The sequence below is a fragment of the Watersipora subatra genome, chromosome 3 (genome assembly GCF_963576615.1).
Source record: "Watersipora subatra chromosome 3, tzWatSuba1.1, whole genome shotgun sequence".
NCBI lineage: Eukaryota > Metazoa > Bryozoa > Gymnolaemata > Cheilostomatida > Watersiporidae > Watersipora > Watersipora subatra.
In genome coordinates this window covers 48,335,608-48,359,066 of record NC_088710.1, presented here as the reverse complement: position 1 = coordinate 48,359,066, position 23,459 = coordinate 48,335,608, and the positions used below count along the sequence as shown (strand labels likewise).

The following is a 23,459-nucleotide window of genomic DNA, read 5'->3' as shown; positions in this document are numbered from 1 at the left end:
ATGATAGTTTCATTCTATCATAACGTGACAGTCTTTCTTTGGTCAAATGCATGGTACAAATAAAACAAGAAATTTATGAGACTCAAGTCAAAAACGATGCTTGAGTGATCTTCTCTAACTATAGTGGTCATAGGTGGGGGTGCTACTGTGTTTAGGTGCTCAAATGGCTAGTTGTTCTGAGCGATCGAATGGCTGAATAGTTGCTGTAGTGTCTCTACAGCTTTTAATGATGTAAGCATCTTTCCATCTTTTAACCAGTTTTGAAGTTTTATTTTTGTAACTTTTATCATAGTAAAACGCAGTCTCCAACTTGTAGGAAACTAAGTTAACCTTCTGAGTACAGTACTCTGGCTCTGGTTATTGCTCATACGGATGGCACCAGTTTCTTTAATTTGGACTTGCATGATCCATTGTCTTCCATAATAGGTCCTGAGGGTTTAGTTATCTCATCTTTCTGTACATTAATAATGAACTGAATAATGATTGCATGGTCGTGTGTTTGGATGAGTTGTGAGGAAGTTGGCGGAATGCTATGTATTTAAGCGAAACCTTGTGGTTGTCTTGATTGACAAAGTGTGAGAGAGTATGCTGGCAATCAACTTGTCATATATTTTACCTCAAATTGACCATGTGTTTGAAGCCTGTACAGGTTCAATGATGTTCAATATTATGGCAACAGAAGATGATGACGGGAAGTGGATGCTCTTACATATCTTTTATGTATACATATATATATATATATACATATATACATATATACATATATACATATACACATATACACATATACATATATATATACTAATATAACTAGTGGAAATCTTTCCTTTGAGGGACCATACATGTATGGTCCCTCAAAGAGAAAAACATCATGCATACCATCAAATGGAATATTATCCACAGATCAGCAGCTTACAATAATCGTGCCAAGAAGTGCGAACTATGTCTGTGGGAAAATTTCTACATTATGTACAAGCCACATATGGCGACACTGAATAAGAAATCTGAAATGGTATCTGGGTGTAGACACTCAAGTAAATTTTTGCTAATAAACAGTTAATAGATTAGCTTTTCTCATCCCATTTATTGTTTACAATTTTATTGCTTAGCCTTTGCACTTTTACTACTGCCATCAATTTGGGAATTTACAGTGCTTGCATGCCTCATTATAAGATCACTGCCTAGCTTGTAGGTTCCTACGTATATATAAGCTTCTGCGCATAAATGAATGTCACCTGATGAGTGTTTTTAACACGAAACTATTAGTAGTGTAAATATAATAGTCAAAATTTTTATCTTTTTTAAAATTATTCTATATATATATATATATATATATACATATACATAAAAGATATGTAATACATATACATACAAGATATACATGTATATATATATATACATATATATATATATATCTTGTATGTATATATATATATTTTATGTATATATAAAAAATATGTATGTAATGATTTTATCGTTAAACTAAAGACTGATTTTATGATAACCATTAGACTAAAATCTTTAGCCTAATGATTATCATAAAATCCTTAGACTAAAGATTTTATCATTAAACTATGCGTTTTATCGAAGAGTTCTTTTTCCTTACATTGGTGCTTGAACAGTTCGCAACTGCTACCCACTATTCATTGTCCGTGCATCTTATAATAGTTAACATAAGTGAGCTAACTTCCATTGTCCGTGCATCTTATAATAGTTAACATAAGTGAGCTAACTTCCATTGTCCGTGCACCTTATAATAGTTAACATAAGTGAGCTAACTTCCGTTGCCAAATATGTAACATCAAATGAGGCAGATGTGCTATGAGATAACTGGTAGTTAGGTCTAAACACTATAGTTTGGTCACCAACATCTCTATAAGGCAAAGTTGATTTTGCTTATTTTTAAGCCAGGTGCTAGCATGACTAAATTGAATACATGTAATCAGGTTTTACCTGCATCCAGTTTAATTAAGAAACAACTGTTTGAAGTCTGGTGCATGCAAAGAAGCGTTCCTTTCTACTCTTTGATTTTAAAGAACCTTTTGCAACATCTGTGACCTTTTTACTATCAATTATTGTTAGTAAACCTTGTGTAGCTGCTGAACATAATCTTACTTGAAGCCATAAAATGAGTCACCCTGCTGCCTGTTAGTAACTCTTTTTTTCATACCTTGCTGCCCTTCCATCACCCTCCATCACCATTCTCATCTGCAGCATCTTTATGAGTATGTTTACCTCCATGACCTTGAGCATTTTGGCCTCTGACTTAACTGGCTAATCATTAGTGAGCTCTGAGAGGACAACTACATATCATGCGACCACAGGAGCTACAGTAATAACACCTGCTCTCTGATGTACAATCATCATAATAATCTGGTGTTTTACGCGACAGACACTGGGTATTCACAGTCTTCTTTGTCCTTCAAGCTGGTGTTCATTCAGCATCTATTCTGTACAGTTTTGAGTTTGAGGCTTTGGTTGTTGAGCCGCAAGAAACGTGCCACTTAGCCGAGTTTTTAACTAATATTCTTTGCTCGTCGGCTTTTTCATAGCTGCAAGTTGAAACATAGTTGCAACTTTATTCCATTTAGAATGTAGGTGCTCTGTAATTTTGTATTTTAGGATTTATCTTCTCTCGTTTGTAAATACCTTCACTTGATGTTCCTGTACTGACTCTATTTGTATGCCAGTGTGTAGGTGTCAAAGCACCTACACACTGGTATACAAATAGAGTCTAGTGAATTATATGCAACAGACTGGCATACAAATAGAGTTCAGTGAGATACATGAGCGCATAGATGCAATCAATGATTTACAGCCCCCCATGGGGGCTGTATATCATTGATGCAATTGATTTAACCATTTTCATGCTGATGATCACAACAAGCAATCAACTGTTTGCATCTAAAAAACAATGCAAGCTATCCTATCAGTGAGCTTAAGACAAACACTGGTAAGCAAATTGCCGAGTTGGATTAATCGAACATCACGATAGCTGGCACCCAAAGAGCCATGATCGTTCTAGATAATGCTGAACCTTCTCGTGTATAACTTGATACATGTACGTTACCTAATTGTCTTTAAGGACTTGTTAATTTTATGTTTTATGCTGGCGACTTTTACGAGGTCGCCAGCTTCATCGGAGATATTAAAAGTTTTACGAAAATATAGAAAACTGATACTGCGGTCTCTGTTACGGCACGTCGCAAAATTATTGTACGCAAAGCGCCATAATGGATCTCCTAGGGAAATACAATAGTGACGATGAAATGTCGAACAGCAACCCTCCCGTCAGTGAGGTAATGGGAACCTGATTGTTTTATGTACTGCTAATTATTTTGGTATTATGTATACGTTTTTGTATGAGACGCAGTTGATGGTTTTTGTGTTATAAACGTGTAGATTACCCCACGTTTTATGATACTCCATATGGGAATATGAAGGATTATAGTATGACTGTTTGATCTTACAAAGCTCGCATTAAGGTGAAGTTTCAAAATAAAAGTTTATTGTTTTTGAGAGATTTAGTTTTATCAGTGTATTAATTGGTTGGATTGCAACCAAAATGTTGTATTTATCTAGGGTAGCTAGGTTGCTTTATATTTATTTTGACCATCAACTGCGCTCTCAATCAACCGCTGCTGTACAAGATAATATAGCATATTTTTACTTTAAATTCTGAAGTGTCTATCACGACAATGGTGACTGAGACTTCACCCATGGCATCTCTCAACCCTGCCAAAAGACCTGTGTGCCGATCGTAAGTATAGAAGACAGAGCAAAGGTATAGTGTGGAGTTTAGCTGGGCAAGATGTGGAATGAGTTGAAAATGGATTCTGCTGAACTCTAAGGGAAAATTTGTTTATTACCACGCACGGATTAGTGCATTATTATTGTCAGGCAGCCAAAGTGATGAATATACCCGATTCATTTTGTAAATTATTGTAACTCTAATTGAAGTCGTATTTCTTTGTTATGTGGCATCTTTTTGCAAGTAGCTATATGCAATAGAATTGTTAATATAATTATGTTATTTATTTTTGTCAAGTGTTTCACCCATGCAAAATTGTCAATTATAGTGCATATACAATAGTATCTATCACCATTGTGGTTAACTGACTTGCAAGACTGGATATTGCTTCCCACACTTGATATCTATTATGAATTTGGTCTATATACATGAACTTTTTCATTTGTTTTGCAGCATTAGTGCATGCAAAGTTTTATTGCAGACGACGAATGAAGCTATCACCCAGCCCGGAAATCTGGAGTCGGAATATGAAAATTTTGAGAAAATGTTAGCTAGTGGGTCAGATGATGTGATTACAATTGATGTCAATGCCTCATCAGTTACTGAGAGTGCCAACTATAATGAACATATAAATGGTGATAACATTTCTCCAAGTATCGCTTCCAATGCTGCTCCTTCTGCTGCCAATAACCCTTATGCATATCTGTCCAGTTTCACAGACGTGCAACTTCCTGGTAAGTTTCTATAGATCAATATCATTTAGAGCAAGTTTCCTTGCGACTATCATTCAAGCAGTGTATAAAATTACAATATATTATGACTGTTCAATGTTATTTCATGCTTGAATACATATTAACTTTATAGTGGTTCACCAAGTTTAAGAAAATAAACAAGCCAAGGTATATTACTTAAAAGATCAACCAAGTCAACACATAGTTATCTATAAAAATTAAAATTGCTGTATACTTTTATTTTAGCTCAGTGTATTTTCAGCATATATTTCGTTTGACCATAACAGAATGACCATATATTAGCTCATTTTCGGCGCACTTTAGAAAATTGTCCCCTCTATTTGCAGCTTACGTCGCGTCTTAATAGGCACCTTAAACAGTCAATTGCCCAACATTTGTCTCCAACAAATATGGTATAAAATTTACTAAAATAGTACAAAATGTAAGCAAACAATACAAAGTTTGGATAAGGTATTCCTTATTCAAAATCAAGATAGCCAACAGTTGATATAAAAAGTACCGCAGCAGAGATGGGAATTATAAGTTCTGAAAAACTGAAGTAGAATATACCAGCTATGCTTATATCTCATTTACTCTTTGCTAAACTCTGAGTTTAGGCCTACTCTAAATATTTTCTGTGTTTGATTAATGCCTTATGGGTTCATTTGTGACAACTATTCTACATTTTAATATTTTCTCTTTTCATCATTGATCTTTAAAAGTTTTAATGTTGCAAATTGTTTAAAATTTATTTTTCCATTATCCGAATAGTTGTTAATTTGGCAAGATTTCATTTTTTGTATGGGCGACGGGATAGATCAATTAGGATTAGTCTTCTCATTTTTTCTTATTTCGTTTGTTATTGTTCACGTCAAACTGATGCTAGATTTATAAGTAGTGACATCAGGGAAATAGACTGTTAGTATAGCCTGCTTGTAGGTGGAACGTCCACTCACGAAGATATGGAGAAACAACTTGAAGAGTTTTTAGAAAAGACAGCCCAAGCTGCTGGTATTGCCTCCATGGCTTCCGAGCATCTTTCCGCATCAGATCACACCGATTCAGATTCCGCAAGCCACAGTGGTTGCTCTAGTCATTCCCGGTCTCAAAGTCGCGATAAGGAATCTCATGAAAAAGAGAGTCAAGGTTGGTCAGTTCATCATTGTCGGTGGTGCTGGTTTTTGTTATCTTTTATTCCATTTTGGGGTCTATTTTAATTTCATGTTTGATATTTTTATTGTAGCCGTTCTCTTATTGTATTTTAGTCAATACTAGTCTGTTTTAACCTACCGTATATTTCGCATATAAGCCAACCCTAGCAAAAACAGTCCTGAAATCAATTAATTTATAAGAACTCGCATATAAGCAAACCCTGTAAATCGTAACACGCTGTGCGGATCTATCAGAACAGAAGGTTGTGGAAATGGAACGGCTTTTGCAAGCTTAGTACACAATGTTTCTGATTGGCGAGTAGTTGTGTATAATTAGTGTATTGTCTTCGCTTAATTGAAAAGAAACAATCATCTCTGCGTTGAATCAGTGCAAAACATGTTTGCATCTCACGTCGATCTTAGTTCCGCTTTGCAAAAGCACATTTTTATAGCTATTTCTTCGCGATGATCAGAAGCTACAGCCACATAGATTTTACAAATTGTAGATCAATGGACGTCCAATGATTATCGATTGGTCTATAGTAGTATAGTAGTATAATTTCTTCGCGATGATCAGAAGCTACAGCCACATAGATTTTACAAATTGTAGATCAATGGACGTCCAATGATTATCGATTGGTCTATAGTAGTAGTGACAGGGAGTATATATTTTCAACAGTAATAATAAGGCCGTAAGCATTTGTAATAGTGGTATCTCGTCTGACCTGGAGCATGCCCAGCTTGTCCACATTGATAGTATGCAGAGGATAAAAAAGTGGCCGAATTGATTCTGCAACACGTTTGTGGCTTTTTTATGGCATCAGATGATGTACAATTTTATAATAATTAATCTCGGCTAATGTTATGAGAACTTATATGCGCCAATGTCAAATATTTGGTTTACCGAATATTTGTCTTCGTAAAAATGTATTTGGTAGCAAAAGAGTTAATTATAGTGATAACCATTATTATGTTTTACTTTTATTAATCAAGTTGAGTCAATAAAGGTTCGAGTTGTAGTTGTTAAAATTAAGTTAACATAATGTCCTCTCATTTGCTTTCAATCAGAGTTATGTGTGTATTAGCCGGACTATCAAAAGATTTTGTGTTCTAGAATTGGCTTATATGCAGGGATATACGATAGTTATAACAAGGGATTTTTCTATGGTTCCCTAATTAGCCCTTTATTTTGTTCGCTTCGAGTTAGTTACAGTGTTATATGCTATTACAATTTTTTTTATAAAATGCAGGTTCCAAACAACATAGCTGTTAGTATTTATTACTATCTCCTCTTGCCTACTAAACTTTTTTCAAGTATTAACTTAGCTTTCCATTTTAGATTCAATTCCTTATTTGAAAGTATTTTGCAAAATCTAAAGATTCCAGTTAATATTTATGCTAAAACTGCATACACCTATGCTTGTGCAGACAAAGATAAAGATAGTAAGGAAGTGGAAAGTAAAGAGAGCAGAGCTGCAACAATAAAACGTTTAGAAGAGATGAATCCTGATCGACGAGGCAGTCGGCGCAGGTCTAGCTCTCGCTCAAGACAGTCTAGGTCACACAGGTCGCGATCAAAGTCTCGTCGCTCAAGATCACGAAGCCCCCGATCTCATTCACGAAGCAGGCGACATCGGCGTAGGTCTGGATCTCATTCTAGGCGAAGACGTCATCATCGTCGATCAGGTTGGCATATAAACTGGTGTCAGTTACATAAATGTTAGCAAATGTCAATTTTTCAGAATTTCAGCTAGCTGCTCATGTGTCATTGTATGCGGGTATGATGCATTCACAGAAATTTACATCATCTGTTTGTATATAGGCTCAAGACATCGGAGACGATCTCACAGGTCCCGCTCGCCAAGACGTCGCCGAGCTAGGGAGAGAGACTCAGGCAGAAGTATGTATCAAACGCAAGTGTAATGCTTTTCTTTTTGTTTAGTACTATCATTGAATGACCTAAAAAGGCTGGCTAATTATTTGCCATTCGCAAAACATTTGGACACACAACGCACATGGCACCTAAACGTTGGAGATACAACTATTTAAGTGCTGTGTATCTTCTTTTTATACAGCAGCATTGGGGTCTTATACTACCATTTTTACATTCTAACCCCACAATATTAAGCTTATCCATTTTGTCATGCATTGGAGAAAACTTAACAAGTTATAAAAAACAATAAATAGATTTTTACTTTTTTTTGCTTGTCGTTTAAGACAAAAAAGTGACAGTGTAACCGTGGCAATACAGGAGATGGCCTGTGTGCAGGTAGAGGCGAGGACCAATGTACCAAGCTAGTGTAACCTAGCACTCATCAAGTCTGTCCCCCTTTTCTCATTTCAGGCTGTTTTTCTTCACTTTTATCACAATAACTGCTAAGATTACTTTATAAGTTTTTTAATTAATTCGTCCAGATAATTTGCGCATTTCTCCATGATTTCTTGTTTTAGTTTTAAGGAAAGTATTGCTTCCCTGTTTTTATCGCTGTCTCCACTCACACAGTCATCTTTTAATCCATGATTTGAAAACTGAAAAAGGAAGGTGTGAAGCGCTGATTAATATCATTAGAATGTCATAGCACTGAACTATGCGAAGGAAAACTGCTTACATGTGCACTGATTTGATGATCTGTCATCTGCGATGTTCCGAGAAACTTTGGACACATGTTGAATATTGTTTCAGTTCTAATGTAAAATATCTGGTTGGATTTCAATTTTTACATATCATAAAACCTTTATTTGAAAGCCACCTTTATTTGAACACCGCCTCTAATAGAACGCCATTATAGGAGAAGGGTTGAAAAATACATTGCTATCCTGCAATTGAACGCCATCTCCATTTGACCGTCACTTTCATATTCTTTGATCTATATGAGCCGATAATAGAAAATCGTCAGACAAGTGTTCACAAAACGACACTAATAGTGACTCAGTTACATCAATAACAATTAATTTCTGTTGTTGCTATAGTGGTTGCTAGGGTTTTAGTTCGAAGATCGATCGTCACAATCATCAGAACTGCACTCTGATTCAAAGTCACTAAGGTCTAAATCATATCCATTGTCTTCAGATTTGTCCATAATGTTGTTTAAATTCTGATCTGAAGGCTTCGAAGCGTTTTGATGAATGGTGAGAATACTCTTCGGGAACACTGTATGACATAATGGCAGCCATTGCTATGGCACATCGAAATTGAAAGCTTTATGGTTTTTGTTTAAAACTTTGAAATCGACACCATTGAAATAATGAATAACTGTGTCCGGCTAGTATCTTTACTCAAAGTAGTTCCTTGTTTAACTCAGTCAAGTACTTCAACTCATAGGAAAGAAGGTTTAGCAAAAATGTTGAGACTCTTGGCGTTATTGTCGCTCCACCTGAAGGAGAGCGCAAAACATAGGTGACTTTAGCATCTCTTCGTAAAAGGGTTAATTTTATCTTCCCAAAATTCTGAAGAGCTTGTCAAATAATATAACGTTACCCTTTATTTAAAGGTCATCTTTAGTAAAATGCCGTAGTATGGGAAAGGTTGAAAAATACAGTGCCATGGCATTTAATTAGAAGTTTTATGGTCTGTTGAGAAAAATTATGCATCGAGGTGGTTGTAAGTCAGGTATGACTACTTTTGTTAACTAGTTTTGCAATCTTTATTCCAAATGTTTCCACTATTCAATTGTTTTTCATTACCACTCAACAAAACGTATCTGTTGGCAGATCGGCGGAGTAGACGCAGGCGATCACGGCGGAGGTCCAATAGTAGGGAGCGAAAGCAGGAACTCAAGAAAGCTCAGTATGCTGCCATTCTTCAACAACAGCATGCTGCTCTCCCATCAAAAACTGAGGATTTCAAATCAAAGATGAAAAGAGAGTTACAGCAAGCAGCCAAAGATGCAATGGCCGGAAAAGGACAAGGTAAACTTGTGCTATTTGGTATCAGCTTGATTTTGATTACAAACATCAACATCGTTTTTAAATGAATCTGACTAAAAATTCATAGTTTCTATTTATTCTTTGAAAACAGATTTGTAAGAGCTTCATTTCTTGAGCGGATTCTTTGAAGGGTCATTCGGTCCATGAAATTGTTGATATTCAGCGTATCTAATATTATCTTGCAAGAGATATCTTTGTTGCATATGAAAGTCTAATTTATCCTTGTCCTAGTCAAATAATGTGCCAACGATTCAGTTGAAAAATCTCTTAGCTTGAATAACCTTTTCAAAATACAGTGAAACTCGGATAACTCGCCCTCGGATAGCTCAAACACATGATTAACTCGAACAGATTTGTTTGGTCCGTTCCCACGCAATGATAAATTGCTTTAGATAACTCCACCTCAACTTCGTTAACTCGAACAGTTTTTTGCCCAACGGCTGCTACCGAGACAGTTGTTATCGCTTTAGAATATCACTTTATTCCAAGCCATAGAGATAAACAACAACTTTTAGTAGTTCTTAGGCGTCATTATTACCAATATCGGCAAAATATTTTCGTTAACGACTCCTAAAGGTTTGCAAAAAATCAACTTTTACCAAACATTCGCTTGGGGATAGCTCTCCGCAAGCAAGGAGAAGCGAGGTAACCTTCAGATAAACTTAAAGAAAAATCGGCAAAACTGGTTTTTGTTAAACCGCTCAAAGGAAAAATATGTCTTTTTTTCTGAGAGTTTCAACCGCGATCAGGTTTTGCCTATTTTAACATGAAAACGTCCTTGCAGTCACATCACTTAAAACTAACAAACAAATCTCAAGTAATAGGAAAATATTTATACTTCCTAACAAAAATTGTTAAAACATTACATGAGAGGCCCCTTAACTTGCAACAAGAAATCTATGCTTTTGTTTATATATAGTTTGTATATGTACTGATAAATACATGCACTTGTGACAGTGTTCTCATAACTTGAACGCTCTGATAACTCGAACACTTTCTCTTGGTCCCGTGAAGGTCGAGTTAGCCGAGTTTTACTGTACATTCAAAATATACCATGTGTTTTTTCCGATAAATGGTAATCAAAATCTACCGACAACACTACAGAGTCTGAAAACATGGAGCTGTTTTTTTATGAGAGACAGCATGTGGTATTATGTTTTAAAAATCACCATTTGGTGTGTACTTAACATCACCCAATGTGTACACAAATCTTTGTGAAATTTTATCTGGATTTTGAGTTGCCGGTGTGACCCAAAGCTTCTATTATTTAGTGTATTTAACGTTTTTAAAATGAGGAAGTTTTTTAAATATGCTCTTTTTTACATGTTTCTGGTTAATTTGTGGCAAAATCGAACCTTTTGATCCGATCAACTCTCATAAAGGTGTTTTAGTTTTACTTGGCTTTGTTCTATATCACAAATTTAAATTATTTATGTACTCATTTGTAATTCCATCCATTTGTAGCTTATCGCTAGGCACTCTCACATTTAGCGTCTAACACAGCGTGTATAGTTGTTTATAATTTGAGCTGTCCTTTAGCACATTAAACCTTTGTAGTTATTTTCTTGTGATTAAAAAATTGCACATAAATTGTGGTTACATATGTGGGCTCAAGTGTTGGATAGGGTTACAAAATCGTGTAGACAGATGCTAGGGATATTATGAAAGTAACTAACTCCGTCAAGTGCTGAATGTTTCTAATTTTTTATAAGCCAACTAAATTTTCTACTGGCCCCTGTATTATTTATTATATGCTAAGTATACCAATATATAAAGTAATATAGCACTCTCACATCTCATTCCTACATTTCATCTACTTTTATAAATCTGTGTTTGTCTTTTGTTGATGTGTTTATCTGTTTGTCCCCATGTCTAGCTACAGCGATCAAAATTTACCAATGAAACAAATCCCTCCCTGGAACTGAACTCGCAGCATTTAACTCTCATGTTCACAAATAAGCACGCATAAAAACTAGGCCAAGCCGTTCTTTTTGTCTCCAACTATCTTTATCGCTATTGCATGCACCAAATATGTACTTTTTATTGATTAATATTACCTGTTGTGTTGGTTTTTCTTTTGAAAGGTTTTTAAACCATTTCAAAACTCATTACATGTTTTTTTAATTTGTAATTTTCCGATGTTTCAATTTCAAATGTGCCGTCACACTCACATTTCCGGTTCTTCCTAAAGGCCATTTCACACTATCGCCATATTTCGGCGTTGATGCCACAATTGTTCAGTGATCGTCGATGATAACCATGTTCACACTATCACATACCCATCCGCGTTTGCATCTGGAAATGCTCCGTGACGTAGTGTTTTCATTTATCTTTTTAAATTTTCGTGAAGAAACTTCTTTGTTTTCGTGTGCTAGAATCAAAAACTAGTCTCGCCGCCACTATCGTAAACGGATATGAATAAATCACTCTATCCGCGAGCGTGAGTTACCATTGTCGAAATGGTTCGCATTTAAAAGACGGTCGTTGATGCTCGGCGAAATATCAGGAAAGTTTGACAGCTGCAAACTTTCTCGACATCACCAGCGGTAATTAGCACTTTTTTAAAACTGTCACCAGCGGTAATTAGAATTTAGCAAATACTTGAGTGTTACTCGCATGAGATTTCTGTAATTTTATAAAAATCGTTTTGGCGCCATTGCGGGTAATTTATACATCAGGCGATTGTTTTATAATTATCAGGAAAAGCTGTTTTTATAGTGAAATCTGTTTGCCATTGAATTTACACAACTTTCATTAGTCAACCAAGCGAAGTTTTTTGTGTGAAAAGATCTTATTAACCTGCTTTAAAGCACATCAATTATATAATGACATCATTATATAATATACATCAGTCTTGGTTTTCGAATGAGCCTATATTCAATACACAAAGAATAATAGAACTGTGAAAAACATGGTGTCAAAAGTATGTCCTGCAATAAAAAAAATGCTTGGCTGCGGTTCCCACAATGTGATGTCATAATTATTTTTTAGCCTTAGCTAGTTGATCCCTTTCGCTGCCATTGAGGCTGCGCTTTTCTGTGACAACCGGTGCTGTTAAACCCAGAGAGCGCTAATAATAAACTAGGATTCTAGATAATCAACAACGCCCGGAGATCATGCCAACGCCCGACCAATACTAGAGCTGTTCGATGTCTACCTGCACTATGCATTCAATTTCAGAGTTGTTTTCTCCTGAAAACTGAATGGAACCGAATCTTCATTTGTTACTTCGGTTTGCTCATATGGGCATTATGAACCGAATCGAACCGAGATTTGTTTATTTATTAATAAATAGTAAACTAATAATTAATATTTGCAAAAAATGTTTAATGGTGTCATTTTCTATTATATTAATTAACCAATACAATTGGAAAAATGTTATCCTTTTTAAAATTTAATGAATCAACATCAAATTAATTTAAAAACAATTGAATAAATATAAATAAAAAAATTACAATATGCTCAGGACAAATACGATCAATGTAGATTAATACTATAATAAGATATTACAAATATGAGTCTCTTAACTACAAAACATCACATGAGTTCATTTGGCAAGAGTCAAGACTGTTGCTACTATTTGGATGAAAAAAAAAACTCTAAACACATTTGCTGACCGAACAATGCTCTCACGAAACTGCTGCGTGGGCATGCGCAAACACTAAATCGAATCGTCATGTAAAATTCGGTTCATACGCAGTTGTTTTCTCCTTCTGAATCGATGAACCGAGAGAGAACAACTATCGAAAAACCGAATGCACTCGAATCGTTATCCAGCACTAACCAATACAAACACATTTTCTGAGTTAATTAATTATGCTTCAGTAAATATACTGTCGTTGATAAAGGTAATGAAATCACATCGATTAAATTGTGACCTGCAGTTGCGTGGCCCTAGGACTATAAGTCAATCGCACTTTCGCGAGATCAGCAATGCTTAAAATTAATTAGTCTCAGTCGCGCCCTTAAACATCGCAATAAAAAGAGAGGGCTAGTGCATAATATCATCGGGAAAACATAGTATGGTGCTTGGAATCTGAGCTATTTATCAAAGAAATATCTGTACATAGAGAGCTAATGACACTGATTCCTTTGTCATCTTCATTGGTTTTCTGGAGTTGTCCTACCTTCGCCTACCACTAGCGTCATTATCGTAGTTGATAAATATAAGCGGTAAGCGATAAAATAAGCAGTAAGAGCACGCAACACCGAATATGAAAATTGTGATGTCACAATTTTCGAGCCTTTACCATTGAACATTTCTGCGGTAGAGCTCTGGGGAAAACCTATAAACACCAACCAACGTCTGTCTCACCATGTCAAACAATGGCTCATTCGAAAGCCAAGACTGTGATGTATTGAAATGTATAATAAAAAAGTTATGTAAGTTATGCGCTCTAAATGACTGTCCAATGTTTAAACATTCTAAAACTCCGCATCATGAAAATTTTATACAGTGATGGTTATACACAATATCACCTATCTACAAAACGCTGTCTCTACAATGCTGAACGGCAACTGTCAGTTTTGGGGTAGTACTGTGTATTTGTTTCAAAGTCCTTATTGTCTGCAGATTTGCTTATGATAGAAAATTTTGACTGCCTCAACTTTCATTTAGGTCTTGGAAGATGTCATATGATATGACAACTCCAGTTGATGAATGAGCTATTATGTTAATGCGTACCATTGCATTCAATTTACATTTAAATGTGATTTATATAAAGAATAGCTAATTCCAAGTGTATACATATGCAGGGAACAACAATTCAATGTTAGACAACTATCGCTTAGCCTTGTCAATATTGACAATGTTAAATTTCTCTGTAGAATTTGACATGATATGCCACTAAAATGTTTTCTCTATTTCTTCAACAACTTGTAACTTCAGGCCATTGACTGCTTTGTACCGTCAATGACATGTTGTCGACATAAATGTGGTTGTCTTTACATTTTAGCTACACCACAGCAAGCTTTGCTACAGACAATGGCAGCCATGCATGCGAAAGCACAGGAACTTACCGGAGTAGAGGTGCCTAAATTTTACAATCCAGCAGCTATAAACCCACTTAAGTTTGCAGAGCAGCAACAAAAGAGGAAGCTATTATGGAGCAAAGCTGCTGAAAACAAAGAGCAAAGTTTACAGAAGTTTCAGGTAAATGCTTTCTATTTGCTAACTTGTTGGTGCATTTACTATATTCAATAGTATTTTTTGTCTCACGTAATTTTACAGCATACCAAGTGGTGCATTGCAGACTCCTCTAACAAAGAATTCATTATTTACATTGCACTGTGTTGTCATAATTTGACCATCCATCGTGAGACAGCATGTTGGAATATGGATCAGATTGGGTGCCATTTGATTGCGATTGGTCTGCCTAAATATTTTAATACAGTCAAAAAATTATTTGAGAGGATCTGTGAGTTTCCTCTGCTTGAGATATGTGTCATGATCACAGAAACCATGGTTAAGTCGGGATTATAAGATTTAGAGTTATCTGCATTAACAGAAGGAGAGAATTCTCACAATTATTTTGCAAAAAAATTTTGATTCTAGCTTAATTACAGCAGATTTTATGGTCAATAAACTGAATGCATGTTTACCATCGGTGCGAAAACCTAGTTCCGAGAAAACTGGTGTTAAAGTCTGAGAAACGAAAACCGATGCACAGTTTTGTTTACATTTCAAAACGTCATGGCAACCAATATTAAGAGGTTGTGATATTTATCTAGATTTCTGTCTATATATCAAAAACATTATGCTGAATTTAAAAATCTAAACAGATTTTAGCTGGTTGTCATAGAAATGGCTGTATATCTATAAGAAAATGTATTACCTAATTTTGGAGATATTAAAAACGGCTTGGCAGTGCCGCGATATTGAGCACAACCGTAGTATCATCAACAAAATGTTAAACAAAATAATAACAGTAACATATTGCACATCATCGGTCACTCTATACTTTGATCTTGCAAATTCGAATAATTTTTTTTATAATCAAATCTTATAAAATCGAATAATTATTCTTATAATTAAATATTGTAAAAATCTTATAAGAATGGTTAGGAATATATCATGGTCATTCCCTTTACTTACACTGCTTTTGGCATCAGTTGGAATACCAAAGTACTCATTATAAGTGTCCAAAATGTCAGAATTATCTTTCAAATCGGCAAAAGAGAAACGATTACGTTTTTCGGACACCATTTTTCAGTACTTCCTGTTTAGCATAGCAACGGTTTTAAGGGGTTTTCCGAGGTTTTAAGACATTTATTATCTAAACTGACTTCAGATTCAGAAAGATCACTCTTTGATTGGTCCAGAAGCACGTGTTACAAAAATCCTTACCAAAATTATAAATTCAGTTAGTGCAACTTTAAAGTCGGATAACTCAACTTCGTGATTTGCGACTTAACCATGGTTTCTGTGATCGTGACCCATATGCCATTGAAATATCTCAAAATCTTTGTTTTCACAGTTCAGTTTTTTTATTGTAGGGCACTGAAGTGGTTGCTGATGAGAAATATAGAAAACTAATGGGTATCAAAGGAGAAGTTGCTGTGGGTGAAATGTCTGAGGAACAGAGAAGGAAGCAAAGCGAACTATTCAATCAATTAGACCAGGAATATGCATTAGCTAGAATTACAACACATACGCATAGAGGAATGGGTTTGGGGGTTGTTTCTTCGATAGCTGCACAATCTGCTAACGAGCAATTCAACAAACCATGAAATCACTTTACGCCTCCAATTTCATCTGTACATATTAAAACTATTTTTGTAATAAAGCTGTCACATTTACAAACTGTTTCATTTATTTATATATATATATTTATGACAAACTATAAATAATGCACAAATTTACTTTAACATAAAATCACTGATAAATACTTCTACTAAACCCATGTTCAGATAGAAGGTTCAAACAACATCTCTTGTGACTGGAAAGTTAGCATAATGAAAAGGTAGACTACTCCCCAAAGGTGTTTTCTCCACTGTAGGCTATATACAAAAAACCATCTTCATCCTTGTGCTCCTGATAGATTTGGCTCATGCTGGTGCTGTGCAAACAAAGAACAGATCATTGCATACCTTTAAATCTGCGCGTATACCAATACGTTAATCGCAATTATGATAGCTAGCCTAATAAAAATAGCAGCATACCTTGATTGTGGAAGAACTTTGCCCAAAAACAGGAATATGGCTTTTTCAGCAGGTAGTTGAATACGTCGTCGAATAATCCACATAAATTGTGCAACTGAAATGTCATTGGGAACTAAAAACTTGCGTTTGTCTATATCCTGTATTTGAGAGTTGGGAACCTTTTCAACCACAACTGGTATTCGATCAGGATATTTACTTTTAATCTTTGCAGACTCCTTCATTCTGTCCTCTAAAAAGACAACACTGATTACAAAAATATCAGCATTGTCATACAATCAATTTCTAATGCTTAAAAAATAATCAAATCCTACCACTAGGCTGCAAACAGCATACTCTCAATGTAAGTCATACTAAAAGCAGGGTCATATATAGTACAATTTAGATACCAGATGGTGACTACATGAATATATGACGATATATATATAGTTATAAAATATAAACTATGTGTAAAAATACAATAACGATACAGTGATTCCAAAAATTGAATCGCAGATCACAGCTTAACCATAGCAACCACACTACATGCAAACCATCAAATACATGTATGTTGTAGAACATCACTGAGGAAAAGTATTATAAGGCCTTCAGCGTTTATAGATATAACATCAATGTCGAATCGATTCAAAATTGTTAGCTTACTTAAAACACATTCAAATAGTTTTGCACTGACACACTGCAGGAACATTAAAGAAACACCGTGATTCAGAGCTTTTCATCGAAAAAATCTCTTCTGTGTACATGTATATCATTCACCGATTGATGAACATGCCGGTGATATGGCAGGTTGACTAGTATCTCTGCACCGATCAGTGGATGTGCTGATAAGATTGCAGTGATATCAAGGGCTGTTTACTTAAGCATTGCATTAAGCATACAATGCATCTTGATAACTAACTTCAAGTTTTACCAAATACGTGAGACGGCTCAAGTTAGTTTGCACACACGGCGCACCTTAGACTGCCAGGGCTGAAATCTGTTGTGTGATGTCATTGTTTATATCAGTAACAGTGTTATTGCATTATCACTAGTGGCTTGCTTCGAACTTCCAGTGAAAGTAACTGCATAGTTGTCGATTAGACACTTGGAATCCTGTGACTCATTAGTTGCTAGCTATAAGAACAATTACTAAGAGGCAGTCTGGAGTCCCTGGTTAGAAATAGCAACAAATGTCATCCATAACAGCAACAAGAAAGGCAAACAGGTCAACAAGACATGGAAGGTCAGGCCAGCGCTAGACTACACTGGGTCAAACTAGTAACTTTCTTATCAGTAACTTTTGTCCAGTGAGCTGGTCTAAATATATTCTGCAAAGAGAACATCTCAGTAACCATGCCGAGACACTAAGATAAATAGTTTCCATGAGTGTTTGTGAAACCACCAGTGCAAGCGATGCAAAACTGGTTGTCCTAAAGGCTGCTTTGCACTGATGCAAACACCAATGTGTTCAGCATGTTTCCCATAGCATGATATTACTATGCTCGGCCTGTTTCTTCATGTTCACAGAGCTTTTGCATCGCTTGTGTCTCACAGTCTCACTGACTACTTGTATAGCAGAAGTGCAGTTACCAAACGACAAGCCATTGTGATAACTCTGGTCATAACTAATAAAACCTTTTGAAAATTGGTACTTTTGAGCTGATAACTTCATCGGCCAAGATACAGCCAATACAAACAGTGAAAAACAGCAATTTCTTGTCAAGCAATGTCAAACAACGAACATAGTTCCCAACACACCCAACAAGATGTTCCTTACCAAACGCAAGTGTCCTAAAATACACTAGCCATAGTGAAAAGATGGTAGGTATAGTAGGAGGTAGACGCCCAGAATATTGTTGTGCATGGGTAATAAAACTCATTGAACTTGAGGGTTTATCTTCGAGTCTCAGGTAATCAAAATTTTGAGTATTTCGGTCTTGCAGGTTCGGGTTTTGATTTGCGAGTTCGGGTTTTGGTACACGAATTCGTTGAGTAGAGTGGACTAAAACTCGGTCTATTGTGACATGAGCTCTAAGCACTGTTTAACAACCCGCCTGTTAAGGCTGCGAGCACGAATATCGGTCGATAGGAAATAGTAAAAAATAATAAATCAACTGAATATATTTATAATTGCATTGTAAATTTTAAGATGTCAGATCTTTAGAAATTTTAGACATAAAACCCGTATCAACAAACCCGATACCTGAAAAACCCGTTGGCCAAGAAGCACTCGTGCCAAGCACTACAAGCTACCCGATACTCGAACGGAAATATAGGCAAGTATATAGTCTAAACTCGTTGACCAAGAAGTACTCATGCCCAGCACTATCTCAGAACCGTTCAATTTAACCTTGAGCTGTTTGCATTTAAAATGGTGTAGAATTTTGTTTGTTAAATAGTCTTGCAACAGAATGCAGCCACCTTTAGCCATTCAATAAATGAGCTTATAATTAATGACTTTTAATTGCAATCTAGATGACTCTAAAGAGTAGGAAGCCCTTTTGTGTTGCAGGCTTTTTAAGAATTGCAATTTTCATGAATGCATAAGCATAATATATATATATATATATATATGCATTGAATCAATACATATATAACAACATGCAAAAAGGTGTACATCTGTTTAAACTCAAGAATAGAGCTTCACAATTTGGCGAATTAATGGTTTGGTGAGGTTTTAAAAGTAGAGGATTTGAAAACTGCCACCATCTAAAAAGCATCTAAAAAGATAACATGATAAACGACATAATCGTTTAATGGCGATTTATCTCACACCTGACAATTTTCAGAGTGAGTGGTACTCGAACTAAAACCCACGGACCTTCTAATCTTATAATACACTGATTCCTTGACCTTCCATACACACGGGCATTCATAAAATAAATGTTTCTAATTATCGAAAACACAAAACTGTTTCTTTTAAAGTTAACATATACAAATATATATTAACACAAATTTACAAGTTATTTTTACATAATAGTAATATTGCGTATCGTCTATAAATAGAAGATTCATGATATATCACTATTCGATATTACAAATTTGCAATATCAAATCGTCTGGTGATTCTATCAAATCCCCTAGTGATTATTAGAAATTGTGAAAAGTAATCCTCAAGAGTAGTATTACAACACTCAAAATCTGGTAAGCAACTTGTGCAAGTCAGGTATCTACATGTAAACTGTTGCATGAATGCAACCTTTTAGAGTAGAAGCAAAATCCCTACAGTGTGAAATCAATTATTGACTTATTGATACAATCATATAGTTTTGTGCTACAGAAATAGAATTAAAGAAAAACATTCTACAGTAAAAGACAGACCACAAAGTAACAGACCACAAGTTTTTTCCATAATAATCTTGATGATGACAGACAGGTGTTTAACCAATGATTACATTACAAGACAGAAAAACTCATGTGTTGTTTGCTAATGAAAGGAAGCATAGATAAATGAGACTCTAAAATAAAATGGGATCTCAATCACTATGTTTCCATGATGCGCAGTGCTTCGATGCAGCCCCCTCCGATGTCGAGGGGATTGTACGTTTACACGCTGCGCAGTGGTTTTCAGCAAATTAGCCAGAGAAGAGAATATGTATAAATCGAATCACCGGATGGAGACATACATGTAGAATCGATCATGGATACCGAACGTCAGAAACGGTCTTTTTATGCTTTTGTCGTCATAATACTTTTATTTACAATACACATTCACAAGGTTTTACAAACCTTAACACAATTTTTACAAAGTGATATATTTTTAATAGGTATCTTTAAGTAATATATTATTTAAATGTTACTATAGGACTTGCCATTTATTTTTCGAAAAGTGTTGGCATCGATAACAAAGTCCAGGAATGTAATCATCTCATGATCCTCATGGGTGCAGACTATAATTAAATTTAAGTGAAAGAAAATCGGAATGGAAAAAAAAAACAAGATAAGCGGGATAGCTTTTGTACTAGTTTATGGTCTTCAATGAATCTGCCTCCACAACAAGAGAGCTATGCGCAGCCACTGCGCAACTGCCGTTTCTTTGCTGCGAATTTGCACTGGCTTTGCACTGATCAGTGCGAAGACGCCGTTTCCATGATTCGGAGAGAGCGCAACTCCGAAGTACTGCGCATTATGGAAACAGTGAATGATGAACCGTAAACACATGCAGTGCTCTTTGTGGAGGGTGTTTTCTTCATATAACTTTTCAGCTCAAGTAAACTCTTCTATCATAGCTATCAATTTCTGTTTGAATATATCTAACCCAAGGTCATACTCCTGAGATGATTGCCTTAAGCACTAATTTGTTATGGCTGATAAACAACAAGCAGAGACTTTGTTCTCGAAAATGCTTCCAATTTAGAATGTGTGAATTTAGAATGTATTTTCAATGTGTGAACATAAATCTATTGCTGTTTAATAGTTCTTATGGTTTTGGTGCATCAAATTATTTGATTAGACATATACAATGATTATTAGATGTTTATACGCAGACAAGAACAGTTTAGCAAAGTGTGCCTCAGTTAACACGGTCTTATTGATCCATCAATTCCTATGTAATGCATCAGAAATATTCTATAGAATGCCAAAATTTTGACAAAGGATAAAGCCTATAGTTCTTTCTTACTCCAAATAAAGAGGATTTATGTGGCTTAATCTAGTTTGTGTAGCTATATAGCTACTAACTTTTGAGGATAATATCAGCTGAAGAAAGAATAGTCATTGTTAAACCAGCATCTATAAATCCATAGCTGGAAAGCGCAGTTTAGAAGAGAATAAGTGGAAACCTCAGGATTGGCTTCATGGAAAAAGATGAAGTAATGCACATAGGACAAAACTGTCACCACACCATTATGCAAAAACGACTAACTTCCGACATGAAAAAAACTCTGGACTGCAGCTTCTTCGACCTGGTCAAGCGACCTTTTGAATGCCAATTAAATAATGTTAAATGCAGCTCGATGAATATCACCAGCCCTCGCATACCAGAGCTCATTGTTAGTAATTATAAAGGCTGAAACTGTTAATTATCAGAGATCAATAAAATGCAGATGCTTATAAAAACACGATTTATTTCGACTGAAACAAAGAAAAAGCTAACTGGAAAATGGTTAGGGAATGGATTTCCACTACAATGTAAAAACACACAAATGTATCTCGGCATTTGGAATATTTAAACCCGTTATATTGTAAATAATAATCAAATATTACTGTGCAACAACTTACAAAAATTTTTAGGCAATTATCAAAAGGATGCCTTACTTTTTAAAACTCTTTGTTTCAAAGCATTAATTCAAAAGTACCAATAAGTCAACAATATCTTTGTCACAACCCTGGTTTTTCCTAGTCTCGCCTGAAGTAACAAGCAACACAAAAGCAAACCTTTGCTTGACATATAATATCTGTGTCTATTTGATACATTTACTTTCAATGCAGCAATGTCACAATAAGATACATTCATGAAACGGCAACAAAGCAATCAACAAACTACGCCGAGTTTAGGCAAGAGTACATTACACTGCATATCTCTATCATTACCTCTGAACTTACTTATCGCTGAGCTTACACTTTTACTGAAGCATCTCTAAAGTAAAGTAACCACATTAATCTTTCTCTTTTCATGTTTACTTTGTTAATTTATTTTACAAATACCATGTGTTTACATGGTTTTATATTACGCATTTATTTGTGATGTATGCTATATGTAATAATCTGTAGTACATGTATTTAGTCAAGAGTTATCATATCTTTATGAAACAAGATAACAAATTAGTGTATTTCAATAGAATTTTGCTCTAGTATGTGACGTTAATATCATACGAAACAGATCTGTGAGTGAATCAACTTTACATGCCTTGTGCTATGGGTTGCTCAAAATCTTTTGTGAGATTTGACACAAATGTGACTTGTGTTGATGTTAGTGAGCTTGTCAAGCCTTAGGCCTAATGGAGGTTAGTGCTAAATAGTGCAGGCTCCTCATACAATCAAGTTTGTTCACAAATATTTTTACCGACGTATTGTAAAATGTGTGTACTCAAAGCGTCAAACCATTCAAACTTGCGAATTAAAAAACATTGGACTTCAATCATTTGATCTGACCTTAATCAATGCGAATTACGTCTCAGTGATCTGAGAGATACCAATCCCTTAGTATAAGGTTTGGCCTGAACTCTGCAACAATCCAGACAAATAGCTTTGGTATGAATACTAAAATAAACTTATACCTTCTGCCAAAGTCGTTAAGACAGAAGGCCAGCTTACTGCTTCCTCTTATAATGTTAAGTTGATCAGCATTGAAGGTGTCTATCAAAAAGCCAAAACTATCCTAACACCATAACCTCTAACAATCTTTCCATTCATCTGTCGGTTGGAAACCCTACCCAAAAAAATTTAAGCTACCAGTTTCATTTAAATCGTACAGTAGACGTATGCTTACATAGTTTTAAACAGTTTATTGCCATATAGATTAAATCAACACGAACGCTTCCTCTCTCTTACCGGAGTAACAAAAATAAACCGTGTCACTTTACTGAATGATAACATACCTAATGTATTTTCCTGCTTAAACTTGAACTTCATGGCTGCCTTTTTGTTTTTGCAGCAAGCTCGATGAAAGAAAGACTCTCCAACTGCCAGTAAGACCTGTGTAACTGCGCTCACTATGGTTATGACAGTGAGTCACCAAAACAGAATCTTAGGCACCGAAAAGAAAGAGAAGACTTTTACACTCAGACGTTAACAGCATCGTCTAGATTCGAACATTAAATC

The 23,459-nt window shown here is 35.4% G+C and overlaps 2 protein-coding genes across 5 annotated transcripts; one reads left to right on the top strand and one right to left on the bottom strand.

The window, feature by feature from the left end:
- Nucleotides 1-3,224: 3,224 nt before the first annotated feature.
- LOC137391947 (arginine/serine-rich coiled-coil protein 2-like) lies at nucleotides 3,225-16,362 on the top strand. 4 transcript variants are annotated; one of them, XM_068078514.1, is made up of 9 exons: nucleotides 3,225-3,299; nucleotides 3,685-3,760; nucleotides 4,233-4,485; nucleotides 5,422-5,628; nucleotides 7,062-7,319; nucleotides 7,456-7,533; nucleotides 9,345-9,542; nucleotides 14,516-14,712; nucleotides 16,056-16,362. In XM_068078514.1, exons 3-9 carry the CDS (start codon nucleotides 4,296-4,298, stop codon nucleotides 16,287-16,289), a joined length of 1,362 nt encoding a protein of 453 aa, XP_067934615.1. In that variant the 5' UTR covers nucleotides 3,225-3,299; nucleotides 3,685-3,760; nucleotides 4,233-4,295; the 3' UTR covers nucleotides 16,290-16,362. The 4 variants fall into 4 exon arrangements, with proteins under 4 accessions (XP_067934615.1, XP_067934617.1, XP_067934618.1 ...); XM_068078516.1 differs by having other exon boundaries at nucleotides 3,685-4,485; XM_068078517.1 differs by lacking the exon at nucleotides 3,685-3,760 and having other exon boundaries at nucleotides 3,227-3,299.
- Nucleotides 16,355-23,397, bottom strand: LOC137390084 (gamma-aminobutyric acid receptor-associated protein-like 2). Its single transcript, XM_068076332.1, has 3 exons — nucleotides 23,237-23,397; nucleotides 16,722-16,950; nucleotides 16,355-16,618 (listed from the first exon to the last, which is right to left on the bottom strand). The coding sequence occupies exons 1-3, from the start codon at nucleotides 23,268-23,270 to the stop codon at nucleotides 16,528-16,530; spliced, it is 354 nt and encodes a 117-aa protein (XP_067932433.1). The 5' UTR covers nucleotides 23,271-23,397; the 3' UTR covers nucleotides 16,355-16,527.
- Nucleotides 23,398-23,459: the final 62 nt, after the last annotated feature.